The sequence below is a fragment of the Mauremys mutica genome, chromosome 3, assembly GCF_020497125.1.
Source record: "Mauremys mutica isolate MM-2020 ecotype Southern chromosome 3, ASM2049712v1, whole genome shotgun sequence".
NCBI lineage: Eukaryota > Metazoa > Chordata > Testudines > Geoemydidae > Mauremys > Mauremys mutica.
In genome coordinates this window covers 3939674-3954505 of record NC_059074.1, presented here as the reverse complement: position 1 = coordinate 3954505, position 14832 = coordinate 3939674, and the positions used below count along the sequence as shown (strand labels likewise).

Below are 14832 nucleotides of genomic sequence, written 5' to 3'. Positions count from 1 at the left end.
ACGGTTTCAGGCCCTCCTCCTATCGACCTCCGCACCCATCAGGGACTGCTCCGCAGAGTGGCACGCAATATGAACCTCCAGGTAGAGGACCCTGTGGTGGAGGTAGAGGACCCTGTGGTGGACATTCTGTCCGCAGAGGCACCGTCCAGAGTTGCCCTCCCCGTCATACGAACCATACAGGCCAATGCCAAGACAATCTAGCAGTCGCTAGCCTCTATTCCACCTACGACAAAGGGGGTGGAAAGGAAGTACTTTGTCCCCTCAAAGGACTACGATTACCTCTATACACACCCCCAACCGTGCTCCCTTGTCGTGGCTTCGGTCAACGAGAAGGAGCAGCACAGTCAGCAGGCCCCAGCACCTACATCAAAGGACACTGGACACCTAGACTTGTTTGGGCGCAAGGTGTACTCGGCCGGAGGCTTGCAGCTCAGGGTGGCCAACCAGCAGGCACTCCTCAGCCAATATGACTATAATTCGTGGACTCTATGGAGAAATTCAAGGAGTTGGTTCCACAGGAGTCCAGAGAGGAATTTGGGGCTATAGTAGAGGAGGGCAAGAAGGTGGCCAGAACCTCCTTACAAACCTCTCTGTACACGGCAGACTCGGCAACTAGGACCCTGGCCTTGGGCATAGCCATGCGCCGCATCTTGTGGCTGCAGGTCTCTGGCTTACCACCAGAGTTGCAGCAGACTCTCCAGGACCTGCCCTTTGATGGGCCAAGGCCTATTCTCCAAGAAGACAGACTCAAGGCTGCAGAGTCTGAAGGACTTGAGAATTATCATATGCTCTCTGGGAATGCATACCCCAGTAACGCTGAGAAGACCCTTCAGACCACAGCCTCAGAGGTCATACCATCCTCCTCCTCGGCTGAGACAGGACTTCTTTAGAAGAAGTGGTCGAGGTGGTAAAAGGAAACAAACTGGACACCAAGCCAGCCAAGGCCAGGGCCCTCCCAAGCCATCGGCAGGGCCTAAGCAGAACTTTTGAAGGTGCGCCCAAGGACGAAGCACCATTCTCCATTCAGGATCCTTCCCTGCCTTTCCAAAATCATCTCTTCCATTTCCTCCATGCATGGTCCTACATAACATCGGACCGTTGGGTCCTACGCATGGTGGAAAGGGGATCTACCCTCCAATTTGCTTCCCCGTCCCTCTTCAGGGACCCTTCTCATAAGCACCTCCTTCTACAGGAGGTCCAATCACTCCTGGATTTGAGAGCGATAGAGGAGGTCCCAGGAGAGTCAAGGGGCAAGGGCTTTTATTCCCCCTACTTCCTAATTCCCATGGCCAAGGGCAGGCTTCGGCCCATCCTGGTCCTACACGGACTCAACAAATTTATGGTAAAGCTGAAGTTCCGCATGGTCTCACTAGGGACCATTATTCCTTCCCTAGATCCTGGAGACTGGTATGCTGCCCTTGACATGAAGGACGCATACTTCCACATTGCGATCTACCCAGCGCACAGATGTTTCCTTCTCTTTGTGGTCAATCAACAGCACTTTCAATTCACTGTCCTTCCTTTCAGCCTATCCACAGCCCCCAGGGCGTTTACCAAATGCATGGCTGTGGTGGCGGTCTCCCTTCATCGACAACGGGTCCAAGTGTTCCCATATCTCGATGACTGGCTCATTCAGGGTGGCTCCAGGGATCAGGTGCAGTCTCATGTTCAGCTCACCATGAACGTGTTCAATCGGCTGGGCCTCCTGCTCAGTGTCGTGAAATCAACTCTGGTACCAACCGAGAGGATAGAATTCATAGGAGCAATATTAGACTCAGGCCTAGCCCGGGCAATTCTGCCGGAAGCACGCTTCCAATCCCTGGTGAACATCGTCCACAGCCTGCAAAGCTTCCCGACCTCGACCGTAAAAACATGCCTGTGCCTCCTGGGACACATGGCCTCTTGCATGTTTGTGACCAGGCACGCCAGGCTGCAACTACGTCCACTCCAAGCCTGGCTATCAACCGCATACCGCCCAGGTCGGGACAGCTTGAGCACGGTGGTTACCATCCTGCCAGGGATATTAGCCTCTCTAGGCTGGTGGCTGGACCCCAAATCAGTGTGCAAAGGGGTGCCATTTCACGCCCCGCAGCTCTCCGTGTCCCTAGTCACGGATGCGTCATCCCTGGGATGGGGAGCCCACCTCGGGAACCTCCGTACACAAGGGCTATGGTCGGCAGGAGAGTTATCCCTGCACATCAACGTACGGGAACTCAGAGCAGTGCGCCTGGCGTGTCAAGCATTCCGAGAGCGCATTCAAGGCTGTTGTGTTGCAGTCCTCACAGACAACACTACGGCCATGTTTTACATCAACAAGCAAGGGGAAGCCCGGTTGTCCCCCCTCTGTCAGGAGGCCACTCGTCTGTGGGAATTCTGCATAGCCCACTCGATCCATCTGGTGGTGTCGTTTCTCCCAGGGGTCCAGAGCACCTTAGCGGACCACCTCAGCAAATCATCTAGGCTCACGAGTGGTCGGTTCACCCGGATGTCATCCACTCTGTCTTCCTGAGTGAGGCTTTCCCCTGATAATCGGAAATGCCAGGTGTTGTGTTCTCTCTTCAAGAGCGCTCTCCGGGTTCCCTGTCGGACACCTTCCTAATTCAGTGAAGGATCACCTGTGCTACGCCTTTCCTCCATTCCCGCTAGTCCACAGGATCCTAATCAAGCTGCGCAGGGACAGAGCCCATCTGATTCTGGTCACCCCGGCGTGGCCCAGACAGCCCTGGTATACCACTCTCCTAGAGCTGTCAGTGGACACCCTGATTCCACTCCCGCTGTGGCCAGACCTGATCACACAGTATCACAGTCAACTCTGTCATGCTGACCTGCAATCTCTCCACCTCACAGCATGGATACTGCATGGCTAAATCAGTCTGAGCTGTGCTGTTCTCACTCGGTCCAGCAGATCCTTTTGGGTAGCAGGAAGCCCTCTACCAGGTCCACATACTTAGCCAAGTGGAAGTAGTTTTCCTGCTGGTGTGCCCGGAATCGTACGACCGCCCTACAGGTGTCAGTACCTATCATCTTGGACTACCTCCTTTCCTTAAAGCAGCAGGGCTTGGCAATATCCCACGAATTCGACAACCGGTCCCTATGTGGGATCTTAACCTGGTACTAGCCACACTCATGGGTGCCCCGTTCAAGCCGATGGCCACCTGCTCACTCCTGTACCTTTCCTGGAAGACAGCCTTCCTCGTAGCTATCACCTCGTGTGTCTGAGCTCCGGGCACTCACATCGGAACCACCGTTTACGGTGTTCCACAAGGATAAGGTACAGCTGCGACCCCACCCGGCCTTCCTCCCTAAGATGGTGTCTGCCTTCCATGTCAACCAGGGCATATTCCTCCCTGTCTTCTACCCAAGGCTGCATGCCTCTTGACAGGAGCAACAGCTGCACTCCCTAGACATTCGCAGGGCCCTGACCCTCTACATCGAGTGAACGAAACCCTTCAGGAAAATGTCACAGCTTTTGTTGCTGTGGCAGATCAGATGAAAGGCCTTCTGGTCTTCTCCCAGTGCATCTTGTCCTGGATCACATCATGCATCCGTGCGTGCTATGACTTGGCTGGTGTCCCATCTACGCACCTTACTGCCCACTCCACATGGGCTCAGGCTTCATCCTCTTCTTTCCTGGTGCATGTGCCCATTCAGGAGATATGTAGGGCAGCGACTTGGTCATTGGTGCATACCTTCGTCACCCACTATGTGATAGTGCAGCAGTCCAGAGGTGATGCTGCATTTGGCTCAGCAGTCCTTCATTCCGCGACATCTCACTCCGGCCCCACCGCCTAGGTAAGGCTTGGGAATCACCTAATTGGAATCGATATGAGCAAGCACTTGAAGAAGAAAAGACGGTTACTCACCTTTGTAACTGTTGTTCTTTGAGATGTGTTGCTCATATCCATTCCAAACCTGGCCTCCTTCCCCTCTGATGGAGTAGCTGGCAAGAAGGAACTGGGGGGGTGCTGGGTCAGCTGGGGCATATATCCGACGCCATAAGGGCGCCACTCCAGGGGATCCCTCAGCTGACCCATCGACTTACAAAGGTGAGTAATCGTCTTTTACTATAGTCCCTTTGGGTACTCCAATCTGTCCTGCCACCTCAGTGAGCCTGTCGTTGTGATAGATGGTCCCTTACACCCAGTCCCAAAGGATCAGTCACTCACCCCAGGTTAGTTGCACTTTAGATCTCACAGCAAAGATAACTTGTAGCCAATCCTGTAATAAACTATATAGAGATTTGTTATATAGGAAAAGGAAGCGAGGGTTATTTACAAGGTTAAAGCAGGTAAACATGCATAGACACAAATGAGTTCCAAGGTTAAGTTTCAAACAGTAGTGGAAGGTTCTATAATAAGCAAGCCCTATATGTCCTTTAAGGTAACCCAGGCTAAGCACTGGGGATCTTTTGCTCATGCCTAGTAATTCTTGCCCCCGCACAGTCCAAGCAACAAGAAGGATCTGTATCTCATTGCTAAGGGTGTTTGTTCCCTTCCCTCTTGTGCTCGGAATGGCAAACTCAGCTGATGGGAGGAATTCACTGACATGGCTCATCTTTGCGGCAGGGGGAGCAAACAACAAAGTGTTTTGTTCTCTTTAATGTTCCGCAATAGTTTGTCTGATGTTGATGGGCCTCCCTTGTTGGCCAGGATGTGCAACACCGTCTGTTGGAAATCAGCACTTTACGCTAGTTAAGGTCTCCCTCCTGTCTGGTGATTTATGCAGTTACAAAGGCTTACAATGCAAACCCTTAAATGTTACCTTATAATATGGGATACAGATGACAGAAGTGAGACTAATGCAGGCAGCAATTTACAAGCATTCCATAAAATGTAAACACTAAACACATTCTTTTAATTCTAATACCAATTTTAACAATCCTAACACACAGGTGAGCCAGACTGGTCCCAGCTAGAGATTTGTCAGTGTTCAGTTGAGGCATGGGAATCTGGGCATGATCTGCCACCTGGTATGCCAGCGTCACAGTTATAATATATGTCTTGAATGCTCATGTGGCTCTTCAGTGTCATCTGGGAGCAGGTGACAATGCTTCAAGACCTCAAGGATGCTGCTATATGTATAGTTATAGTTTAGTTATATATCATAGAATCATAAAAAGATTAGGGTTGGAAGAGACCTCAGGCGGTATCTAGTCCAACCCCCTGCTCAAAGCAGGACCAACCCCAACTAAATCATCCCAGCCAGGGCTTTGTCAAGCCTGACCTTAAAAACCTCTAAGGAAGGAGATTCCACCACCTCCCTAGGGAACCCATTCCAGTGCTTCACCACCCTCCTAGTGAAATAGTTTTTCCTAATATCCAACCTAGACCTCCTCCACTGCAACTTGAGACCATTGCTCCTTGTTCTGTCATCTGGTACCACTGAGAACAGCTGAGCTCCACCCTCTTTGGAACCCCCTTCAGGTAGTTGAAGGCTGCTATCAAATCCCCCCTCACTCTTCTCTGCTGCAGACCTCATAAGCCCAGTTCCCTCAACCTCTCCTCGTAAGTCATGTGCACCTTGATGTGCTGGCAGTGCTCCTACGAATGCAGCCAATATGCCGTTAGCCTTCTTGGCAACAAGGGCACACTGTTGGCTCATATCCAGCATCTCGTCCACTGTAATCCCCAGGTTCTTTTCTGCAGAACTGCTGCTTAGCTAGTCAGTCCCCAGCCTGTAGGGGTGCATGGGATTCTTCTGTCCTAAGTGCAGGACTCTGCACTTGTCCTTGTTGAACCTCATCAGATTTTTTTTGGCCCAATCCTCTAATTTGTTTAGGTCCCTCTGTATCCTATCCCTAATCTCCAGTGTAAATCTACCACTCCTCCCAGCTTAGGGTCATCCGCAAACTTGCTGAGGGTGCAGTCCACGTCCAGATCATTAATGAAGATGTTGAACAAAACCGGCCCCAGGACCAACCCCTGGGGCCTTCCGCTTGATACTGGCTGCCAACTAGACATGGAGCCGTTGATCGCTACCCATTGAGCCTGACGATCTAGCCAGCTTTCTATCCACCTTATAGTCCATTCATCCTGCCCATTCTTCTTTCACTTGCTGGCAAGAATACTGTGGGAGACCGTATCAAAAGCTTTGCTAAAGTCAGGGTATATCACGTCCACTGCTTTCCCCATATCCACAGAGCCAGTTATCTCATCACAGAAGGCAATCAGGTTGGTCATATGCAAAGATGACTGAGCAGTCTGCTACAGCCATCTTGGTATCTCGCTTCTTTCCATTGCTGGGGACATTTTGGCATGTCTTGCTCAATAGACTCTCCTTCATCACTGATAACATCGGTTGTGGCTTTCATGTGGGATGTGGAACAGCTGATATGATTTTTGCTGCTCACCAAATACATGAAAAGTGCTGGGAACAAAACAGTGATCTCTGTATGGTGTTTGTAGACCTGACGAAGGCCTTCAGCGCTATTAGGTCATGGATCTTGTATAAAGTTGGTTGCCCGCACAGATTCATCACCAATGGTGCACTTGTGCTGTGCTGGCATGCTGGCTAGAGTGCTGGCAAATTGTGCTTTATGAGATCCTTTCTTTGTCACGAGCGGCATTAAGCAGCTCTGTGTGCTTGACTGGGTATTTACATGCAATCGTGCACAGATGGCATCTCCAATCTCCAGCATCCCCGTGCTCACACTAAAGTGATCGACTTGCTCATCAGACAGTTCCTCTTCACTGGTGACTGTACGTACATATCAGAGGGGTGGCCGTGTTAGTCTGGATCTGTAAAAAGCGACAGAGAGTCCTGTGGCACCTGATAGACATATTGGAGCATGAGCTTTTGTGGGTGAATACCCACTTCGTCAGAAGCATGTGGTGGAAATGTCCAAGAATGCCAAGAATTCTTGCCTGCATATTTATACCTGCCTCTGGAAATTTCCACCACATGCGTCTGACGAAGTGGGTATTCACCCACGAAAGCTCATGCTCCAATACGTCTGTTAGTCTATAAGGTGCCACAAGACTCTATCGCTTTATACAGACATGCAGCATCTTATGTAACGCTTTTCTAGATCAGTAAAGCGATTCAGTCTCTGTTAGCCTCAAGAAAACCGAATCGCTTTACCGGCCTTTGCCAGGAAAATAGAGTCTGCCCCAGAAATCACAGCTGAGGGCACACTGCTTAATGCAGTACAGAAATGTTGCTATCTCGGGAGTGATTTACCTAATAATGCCGTGATGAATGGTGAAATCCCACAGTGCGTTTCAAAAGCCAGGGATGCTTAGGGTTGACTTTGTCACCACCTGTGGAATGCGAGAGGCCTTTGCCTTCACCCCAAGCTCCATGTATCTCAGCTAAGGACTCTTCTCTACGGCCATGAGACATGGATGCTCGATAGCAGGCACTTGAAGCAGCTAGCGCGTTTTCACATGCGCGGTCTGTGTCTCATCTCTGATGTCAGGTGGTTGCACAGGACACCAGCCATCCAAGTTCTGGACCTGTGCTGCATGACTAGCTTTGAATCCCTCATCTTACAGGAGCAGCTTTGCTGGGCTGTTGACCTTGTATGTATGGGTGATAAGCGACTCCCCAAAGCAGTATTTTCTGGACAGTTGAAAATGGGAGCATGTACGCTGGGAGACCCATGGAAACGATATAAGGATACTCTGAAAGCTCACCTAAAAGCTGGCAGAGCTTGGGAAGCGGCTGCTGTGAACACATCAGGGTGGCGGCAGGCCTCATGGGCTGCAGTTAAAGCCACTAAGAACAGCAGAACAGAAAAATCCAAAGAGGCACGTGAGCGAAGTAAGCAGCTGTGGCAAAACCAGGTGGCCGCATCTGCCCAGCATGTGGCATCTTCAGATCCCTTAATGGCTTCTGACGCACTGAAGCCAACCAACTCCTACGTCGGCCTTGACGGGAGACTCCAGCAACGTGAGGTTCTCTGGCCTGTGTTCTGTAGGGTGTCAGATTAGATGATTCGAATGGTCCCTTCTGGCCATACCATCTGAATCGGTGTGCGCCTGGCCACTCTCCCCCAGGGCACAGCTGGGTGTGGGCATGAGAATGGCAGTCGGGCTGTGTGCTCCTTGTTTCAGAACTTCATCAGGACAGCTAGTCGGGCCAGGAGAACCGCCTCGGCTCTGAGAGCAGGCAGTGGCGGGGGGAGACACAGAGAGGGTGCCCCCAGAGGAAGCAAGCACAAGGAACAGCTGCAGGGGAAGCTGTTCCATTAGCGTGTGCTTCCCAGACTGCAGCAATAGTGGGAAAGCCCTTCTCCCTGCAGCCGCCCCTGGGGCTTGGGGTCACCTCCTCCGGAAGAAAAGGCCCCCAGCCAATCCCCCAAATGACATCCCCTCCGGAGCCGGGGGACTGCGGCAGAGCACATGCCCAGTGTCCCTGTCCCCCGCAGGGGGAACCCTCCCAGCTGGAACACACAGGGCCTGTGGTGCTGGGGCATGGAGGACCCGCTCTTGACTTACTGGTAGAGTGTGTGGGGCATTGGTTGCATTGTGAGGGGGAGGGCTCCAGGGCTGGAGAGTGGGGGGCTGCAGGTCGGGGTTACAGACGAGCACAGTCCTGGCTGGTTGGCACCCCTGCTCTTGGAGCTCCGCGGTGGTTCTCTCCTTGTTGGGCTCTGAGCTGCCCAGGCAGCTGGTGGCAGCCCTGTACTGTTCAGGTGGGACAGGAATGTGGCTGGGGCTCGTGCCTGAGATGTCAGGAGACTGGGAGCTGTTGAGGCACAGCTGGATCTCGGGAGCTGTCTGTCTGCCAGCTCGCATCCCCTCCCCAACCCTGGCCTCTCCCTATTCCAGTGCCCCCCCCTTTTCCTTCCACTTCTCCCCCCTCTGCTGGCCTCTTCCTGCCTTGGCTGGGGCTGCGATCTTAGAGGCTCAAGTGAAATGCATCCCTGCCACTGGGAGCTGGCTTGTTTTCCTCTCCTGGGGTGACCCTCAGGCACATGGCTGGCTGCAGTCCCTGAGTGGCCTGTCACTGCCCATGGCACACAGCCACCAAGGAGGAGCTAGAGAATCTCATCCCACCCGGTGCTGCCCCTGGCTGGGGCTGATCCTGGCCTCAGCTGGGCCGTGGGCAATGGAGCCAGCCAGGCCTGCTGGGAGGGACCAGAAGGTCTGTATAGCAGCCCATGCAGCACACCCCCAGCCCAGCCCCTGTGCCCCTGGCTGGCAGGCTCTGCAGAGAGGCTGAGGGGCCAGTGTGGTTCCGGGAAGCTGGCCCTACTGCAACCTGTGCTGAATCCATTCCCGACAGCCCATGGGCAGAGCGGCTTGCACCCTTTGTGACCGGATTGGCAGCGGGGCCGGGGCCTCCCCCAGGGAACATGAGCCGCTGCTCTGGGAATGTGACGCGGGTTCCTCTCCTTGGGACCTGTTCACATTCCTCCACCCATGCCAAGTGCCAGCGTCTCATCAGCTCGCTGGGGCTGGGACACGGGGCTGCCTGTGCCAGTGCTCCAGGCCCTGGAGGGGAGGAGACGAAGCTGCACCCCACTGCCATTGCAGGGGGCAGGGGAGGTGACGGAGCTTTGAGAGTGGGAGGATCCCCAGGGAAGGGGTCATTCCTGGCCCTCTCTCAGACCCGTTTCTCTGAGCAGCCACCTGGGCTTCCCACTGCTGAGCACCGGGAATCCCTTACAGCTCTGCAGGCTCCCTCACTGCAGTGTCATTAGCTGTGCTGGCCGGAGGAGGGTCTCCAAATGTGTGGCATTAGCCCCCCGTCCCTGTGTGTAGATCCCCGGGTCCCCCCGCTGAGCTGGGTGGGGGGTGTTAAACAGGCTGTGTAGGTGTGTTGTGCGCCCGCATGCATGGGCACAGACACGCCTCCCCTCGGCTGGCCTCGTCCGTTTATATTGTTTTCTAAATGGCGCCCGGCCCCCGGAGCAGGCTGTCCCCTCCCGGCACCAGGAGAGCCTCCCACTGTCCCCTCCCTAGCAGGGCCTGGGGCTCAGCAAGCCAAACCCCAGAGAGAGCTGAAACCGCCCTTTGAACCCATCCACCTCAGACCTTGGTACCTGCCCTGGAGCTGCTTCCTGTCATGTCAGTCCTCCGCTCCGCCCTCGCTGGCTGCAGCCAGCCCGCCAGGGGCTGGGAACTAGTCAGATTCCAGTCCCACTGGCCGGTCAGCTTGGGTATTGCAGGAAGTGGGGCTGGTGGCTCAGAAGGAGTCACGGTGCCCCCAATGCAGCGCTAGGAGACACGGGGCTGCTTTGGTGCCAGCTTTTAGCTGAGCTGTCAACCTGGGCAGTCTGAGCCGATATCCAAAGGGTGGAAATCTCTTCCTCCTGTGCCAGGCCCCTTCCTGACCTAACCCGCCAGGTCGTGTTGCTGTGTGCTGCTTTCCACCCCTGTCCGTAGCCTGGGCCGCGCTTTGGGATGACAGGCAATGTAGAAATGTAAAATATGCTGGAGTTGAGGGAGCAGCTGTCTGGCCCCTGCTGTGACCTGCTGCACTGACTCTGCACTCTCTCTTCACCTAGCAGAGGGAAGAGGAGCTGGAGGAGAACCGGAGCAAGGACGAGAAGCAGGAACCAGGGACAGCCACGAGGAAAGCGGGGCGGCCTGGCAGGAAGCGCAAACACGCCCTGGTGAGTCTGCGAATGTGAGGCGGCTCGGTCCTGCCAGCGGGGCTCTGTCTGGGCTGACAGTGCTGGAGAGAGGGGCGGTGGGCTGAGGGCACTCAACCGGAGCAGAGAGCCTGGCTCGTTGGCACGGCTTGTGGCAGAGTGGGAGTGTGGCTCCTGTATGCCTTGGGCTCGCGGCACGTCATGTGGTGCTTTGCACTCCGTGGGCTGCAGCAGCTCAAGGGCAGGGCTGGCTTGGATGCTGTGAAGAGTGAGAAAGGGAACCCTGGAGCCCATGGCCTTACAGGAAGGAACGTCCCACTTGTATGGGATTCTGTCACCATCTGCCTTGGAGGGAGGGAGTCAGGAGAGCCATGCAGGAGCAGAGACGCTGTGGGAGAGGCTAAGGTAGGAGAGCCTGACCCGGTTTGACACTGCAGCTCACAGTTTCCGTGGAGAGGTGGCATCTCCGGAGACTACATTTCCCAGCATTCAGTGGGTCCATGCTGCTTGGCTGGGACCTAAGCTGCACCTCCACTGAACGGATGAAAGTGCCTGTGACTTGCTCTGTTCTGTGATGGTCCTTTGGGCTCCTAGCAATTTGCCAACGTGGTTCTCGCTCAGGGAAAGTCAGAGGGGCCGAGTGTAAATGCACCAGAGCAGTGCCCCAGACGGCCTTCCCACGGGGTCCCTGCCGTACCTGGGGCTGTGCTAGTGCCAGGAGATGTGCGGATCCCTCTGGGAAGGCATAGTGATGGGGGACGAGCTGGACGGTGATGCTAACAGCCAGCGGGCAAGAAGCTGTGAAATGCAGGTGCAGGGTTCACCCCATCGCACCCAGCAATACCTGCCCTTAGCTCCTTACCCCTCTGTAGCATGGGGGCGGCTCAGGCCCTTTACTGCTCCATTACAGAGGTGGAAACTGAGGAACAGAGCCGTTCTGACTTGCCCAAGGCCAAGAGGCGAACCAGTGGCAGGCCAGAGACTAGCACCTGGGCACCTCGGTTCCTGCTGTCTAGCCTGGCCAGTGCAGGATGCTCTCTTGCTCCCTCTGTCAGTGCTTCGCCTTTCCCTGCCTCCCCTAACAGAGACGTGACCCCTCTGCCTCTGCTTTGGAGCATACAGGCCGTCAGCCCACTGTGGGGCCCAGGCGTACCCAGGACACTCCGATGGGCTCTAGGGTTGGCTAGAGCAGTTGCAATAACAAGGCATATTGGACTTCTCAGATTACATAGCAGCTGTGGGTTCCCTCCCCGAGAAACCTTCCTGCTGTGCTGCTGATGCCAGTGTCCCATGCTCCCCATTCAGGGTGCCTGTCCCAGAGCTCCCCGTTCCCACCCCTCCCCCACTTCCATTTACAAACCCTCTCCAAGCCAGAGCCTCCATTTAGAAGGTTGCAGGAAGCAGAAACGTCTTCCCAGCAGCCACTTCCGGGGCCAATATGCGGCAGGGGTCCCTGGGGGCTCATGCAGCGTGATGTACAGCTCTGCTTTTCGGGAGCCCGCCAGGCCAGTCGCCAACCCCACCCACCCCAATACCACAACCACCCTGGCTGGGGGGATGTTTTTCAGACACTGTTCGAACCTTGTGCAGAGATTACAAATGCAAACACAAGGCACAAGACACTGCCCCCTTGGTGGCTAGTGCCCCCCCAACCCCTGTCCTGGATTGGGCCTGGGAGCACGTCACCCTTGGAAAGCTGGACCTGCTGCAGCCTGTGCCACTCTCCAGCAGCTTCGTGCTGTGCCCTGCAGGTCCAAGATTTGGGCTGTGTCACACCAGGGCGGGCAGGCGAGTTCCTCGCAGATAGTGCCCTGCCACCGCTCCCCTCCCCACCCCCCAAGAAACCCGGAGGCTGCTAGCTTGAGCAGCCCTTGTATCACCTGGGCAGAGAAGCAGCTGGAGTGGGTCTGAGAGCTGCAATCCTCCACAGGGCCTGGGAGGCCAGCTGGCCTTGAAGTGCTGACCTGGGGTGGAGCTGGGCTGCAGCAGGGACACTTCCCCTGGCTGGCTCCCCTAGCTTTCACACCAGCCCAGCTGGCTCCCGTAGCTTTCACACCAGCCCATCTGCCCAGCATCCAATGCTGGCCAGCTCCTGGCCCTTTGGGAGCAGCTGTGATCTGCTGACACCTGGTGATAATTACCCTGTGGGGGGCCATGCTGCTGGGAGGAGACACTCCCTAAAAAACATCTGGTCTGTGCCTGAGCCAAATGCTGCTGCATGCTTCACCTCTCCGGCTGCGGAGGGGTTGGCAGGTTGTGGGGGGGTTGTCAACTTCCTGCTCCTCCTGCCCATAGACCGGCTGTGCAGCTGTCCCTCTGCCCTGTCCTTGGAGCTCAGCCCTTACCTGTGTCTGACAGGGGCGGTCCCCATCTCTGCTGGGGCAGGGCTTCAGACTCGGCCCTGGTAACCCAGTGTGTCTCTGCTTGGCACGTTGAGTATGTGAGCCACTGCCCAAGGAACAGGGAGCAGAAAGACGTCAGCGTCCTGCTCAGAGAGAGCGTTCTGGGGGGACTCTCGGGGGAAGCTTAGAATGGTGCTAGTTACTGTGTCCTGGGGATCTCCGGCCAGATGTGAGAGCTGGTTGTGTATCTGGGGCACCTGGGGGAGTCAGATGGGGGGGGTCAGTGCCCTCAGCCCCATAGAGGTTTCTGCCCACAGTGGCTGGAGCAGAGCAGAGTGAGGGTGAGATCAATTTTATACATGTGCACTTGCAATCTCCGCAGCTACTGCCCTGATTAAAGCGCGGCTTTCCCAAAGTGATTGGTAGCTGAGTTCCATAGATGCCAAAGTGGGGGGTGCGGGGGTGGGCGGAATTGGGATGGTCTAGTCTGATCTGGAACATAGCACAGGCCAGAGACCTGCCTCACAGTAATTGCTAGAGCCCATCTTTTAGAAAACCAGCCAGTCTTGACTGGAATGCTGTCAGCGATGGAGAGTCCACTGTGGCCTTGGGAAATGGTTCCAGTGGTTAATTGCTCTCCCTGTTAAACATTCGTGCCTTATTTGTTTAGATTCAACTTCCTGCTGTTGGATCACGTTAAACCTTTCTCTGTTAGTTTGAAGAGCCTAGTATTAAACGTCTGTTCCTCAGGCAGGTACTTGGACTATCAAGTCACCCCTTAACCTGCTGCTTGCTAAACGAAACACATTGAGCTCTTGGAGTCTGTCACTGCGAGGCAGGTTTTCTAACTCTTTATTCATCTCCGTGGCTCTTCGCTGACCCCTCTCCAGTTTATCAACATCTTTCTTGGCCTGTGGCACCAAACGCGGACAAAGGATTCCAGCAGTGGTCACACCAGTGCAAAATCCAGAGGTTAAATAACCTCTCGACTCCTACTCGAGATTACCATTTATAACTCACAATTGCATTAGTTCTTTTGGCCAACAGGCTGTTGGCACAAGAGGCTGTAGCGCAAGGCGGCATGGGCTGGGTGACACGCCAGCGGCTGGGTCCAGATTGCATGGGCAGACGTAAGGGCTATGGGCGAGGTGGTCTGCGGCTTAGAGGTTGAACTGGAAGAGAAAAGGTAGCGGTTCTCTTCCAGGCTCCATCCACATGGGGCACCGCTCGCAACAGATTGTGCAGATGTTCCTTGGTGGCGCAGGGGCCTGGAGCTTGACTCCCTTTTGCCTGCAGAAAAAAATAAGTGAGGTTCTCTTCCAGGCCCACCCACTCATGGTGCCAAAAAGCACCATCATTAAAGCGTATGGGCAGATCTGTTTGGGTACGATCCTCTCCTTATATCTATCATCTGACAAGCAGTGACCTAGTTAACATGTAACTCAGCTGATGCTGCTCTAACACCCAGGAATGTGAATGGGGTGTTCACTCCTCTGCCGCCTACAGACTTGACAGGTGTCACTGCCTCAATTATGCTCACATCATGTTTTCAAGGTTTCATTGCAGCCGTAACAGCTAGAGACTTCCTTTTGTTAATGAAAGCCAAGATTTTAGAGGACAAATAGCAACTTGGAAATGGTGCTAGCGCACCATCCTGCCACGTACCATGCCTATTCAAGCTGGGGAGAGGCAGGCACGAATGGCACAGGCTGGGTAGTGCTGAAGGCTTGCTGCTCCTGCATTTGGAACTGGAGGGTGCAAAGCAGTTCCTTGAGCACAGAGAGGTCAGTTGCCCGGCAGAGCTGCCTGGAGGGATCTATACCGCATGGCAAGGTGCTAGCAAAGCTCCCTGGAGAGGCTGTTGACTACAGACTGGTCACCATAGAATGGAGCAGTGTCATGGAGCAGTCTCTGGCTGGCTGAGAGATAGAAATCAGTAGGGATAAAGGG

At 54.7% G+C, this 14832-nt stretch overlaps 1 protein-coding gene across 4 annotated transcripts in view; it reads left to right on the top strand.

Moving 5' to 3' along the window:
* The window catches only part of DNMT3A (DNA methyltransferase 3 alpha), a 247436-nt gene that overhangs the window by 43578 nt on the left and 189026 nt on the right, over window positions 1–14832 (top strand). For all 4 annotated transcript variants that reach the window (XM_045009567.1, XM_045009568.1, XM_045009569.1 and 1 more), the window contains exon 3: window positions 10454–10561. In XM_045009567.1, the coding sequence (XP_044865502.1) occupies window positions 10454–10561 (108 nt within the window). The remainder of the gene's footprint in view (window positions 1–10453; window positions 10562–14832) is intronic.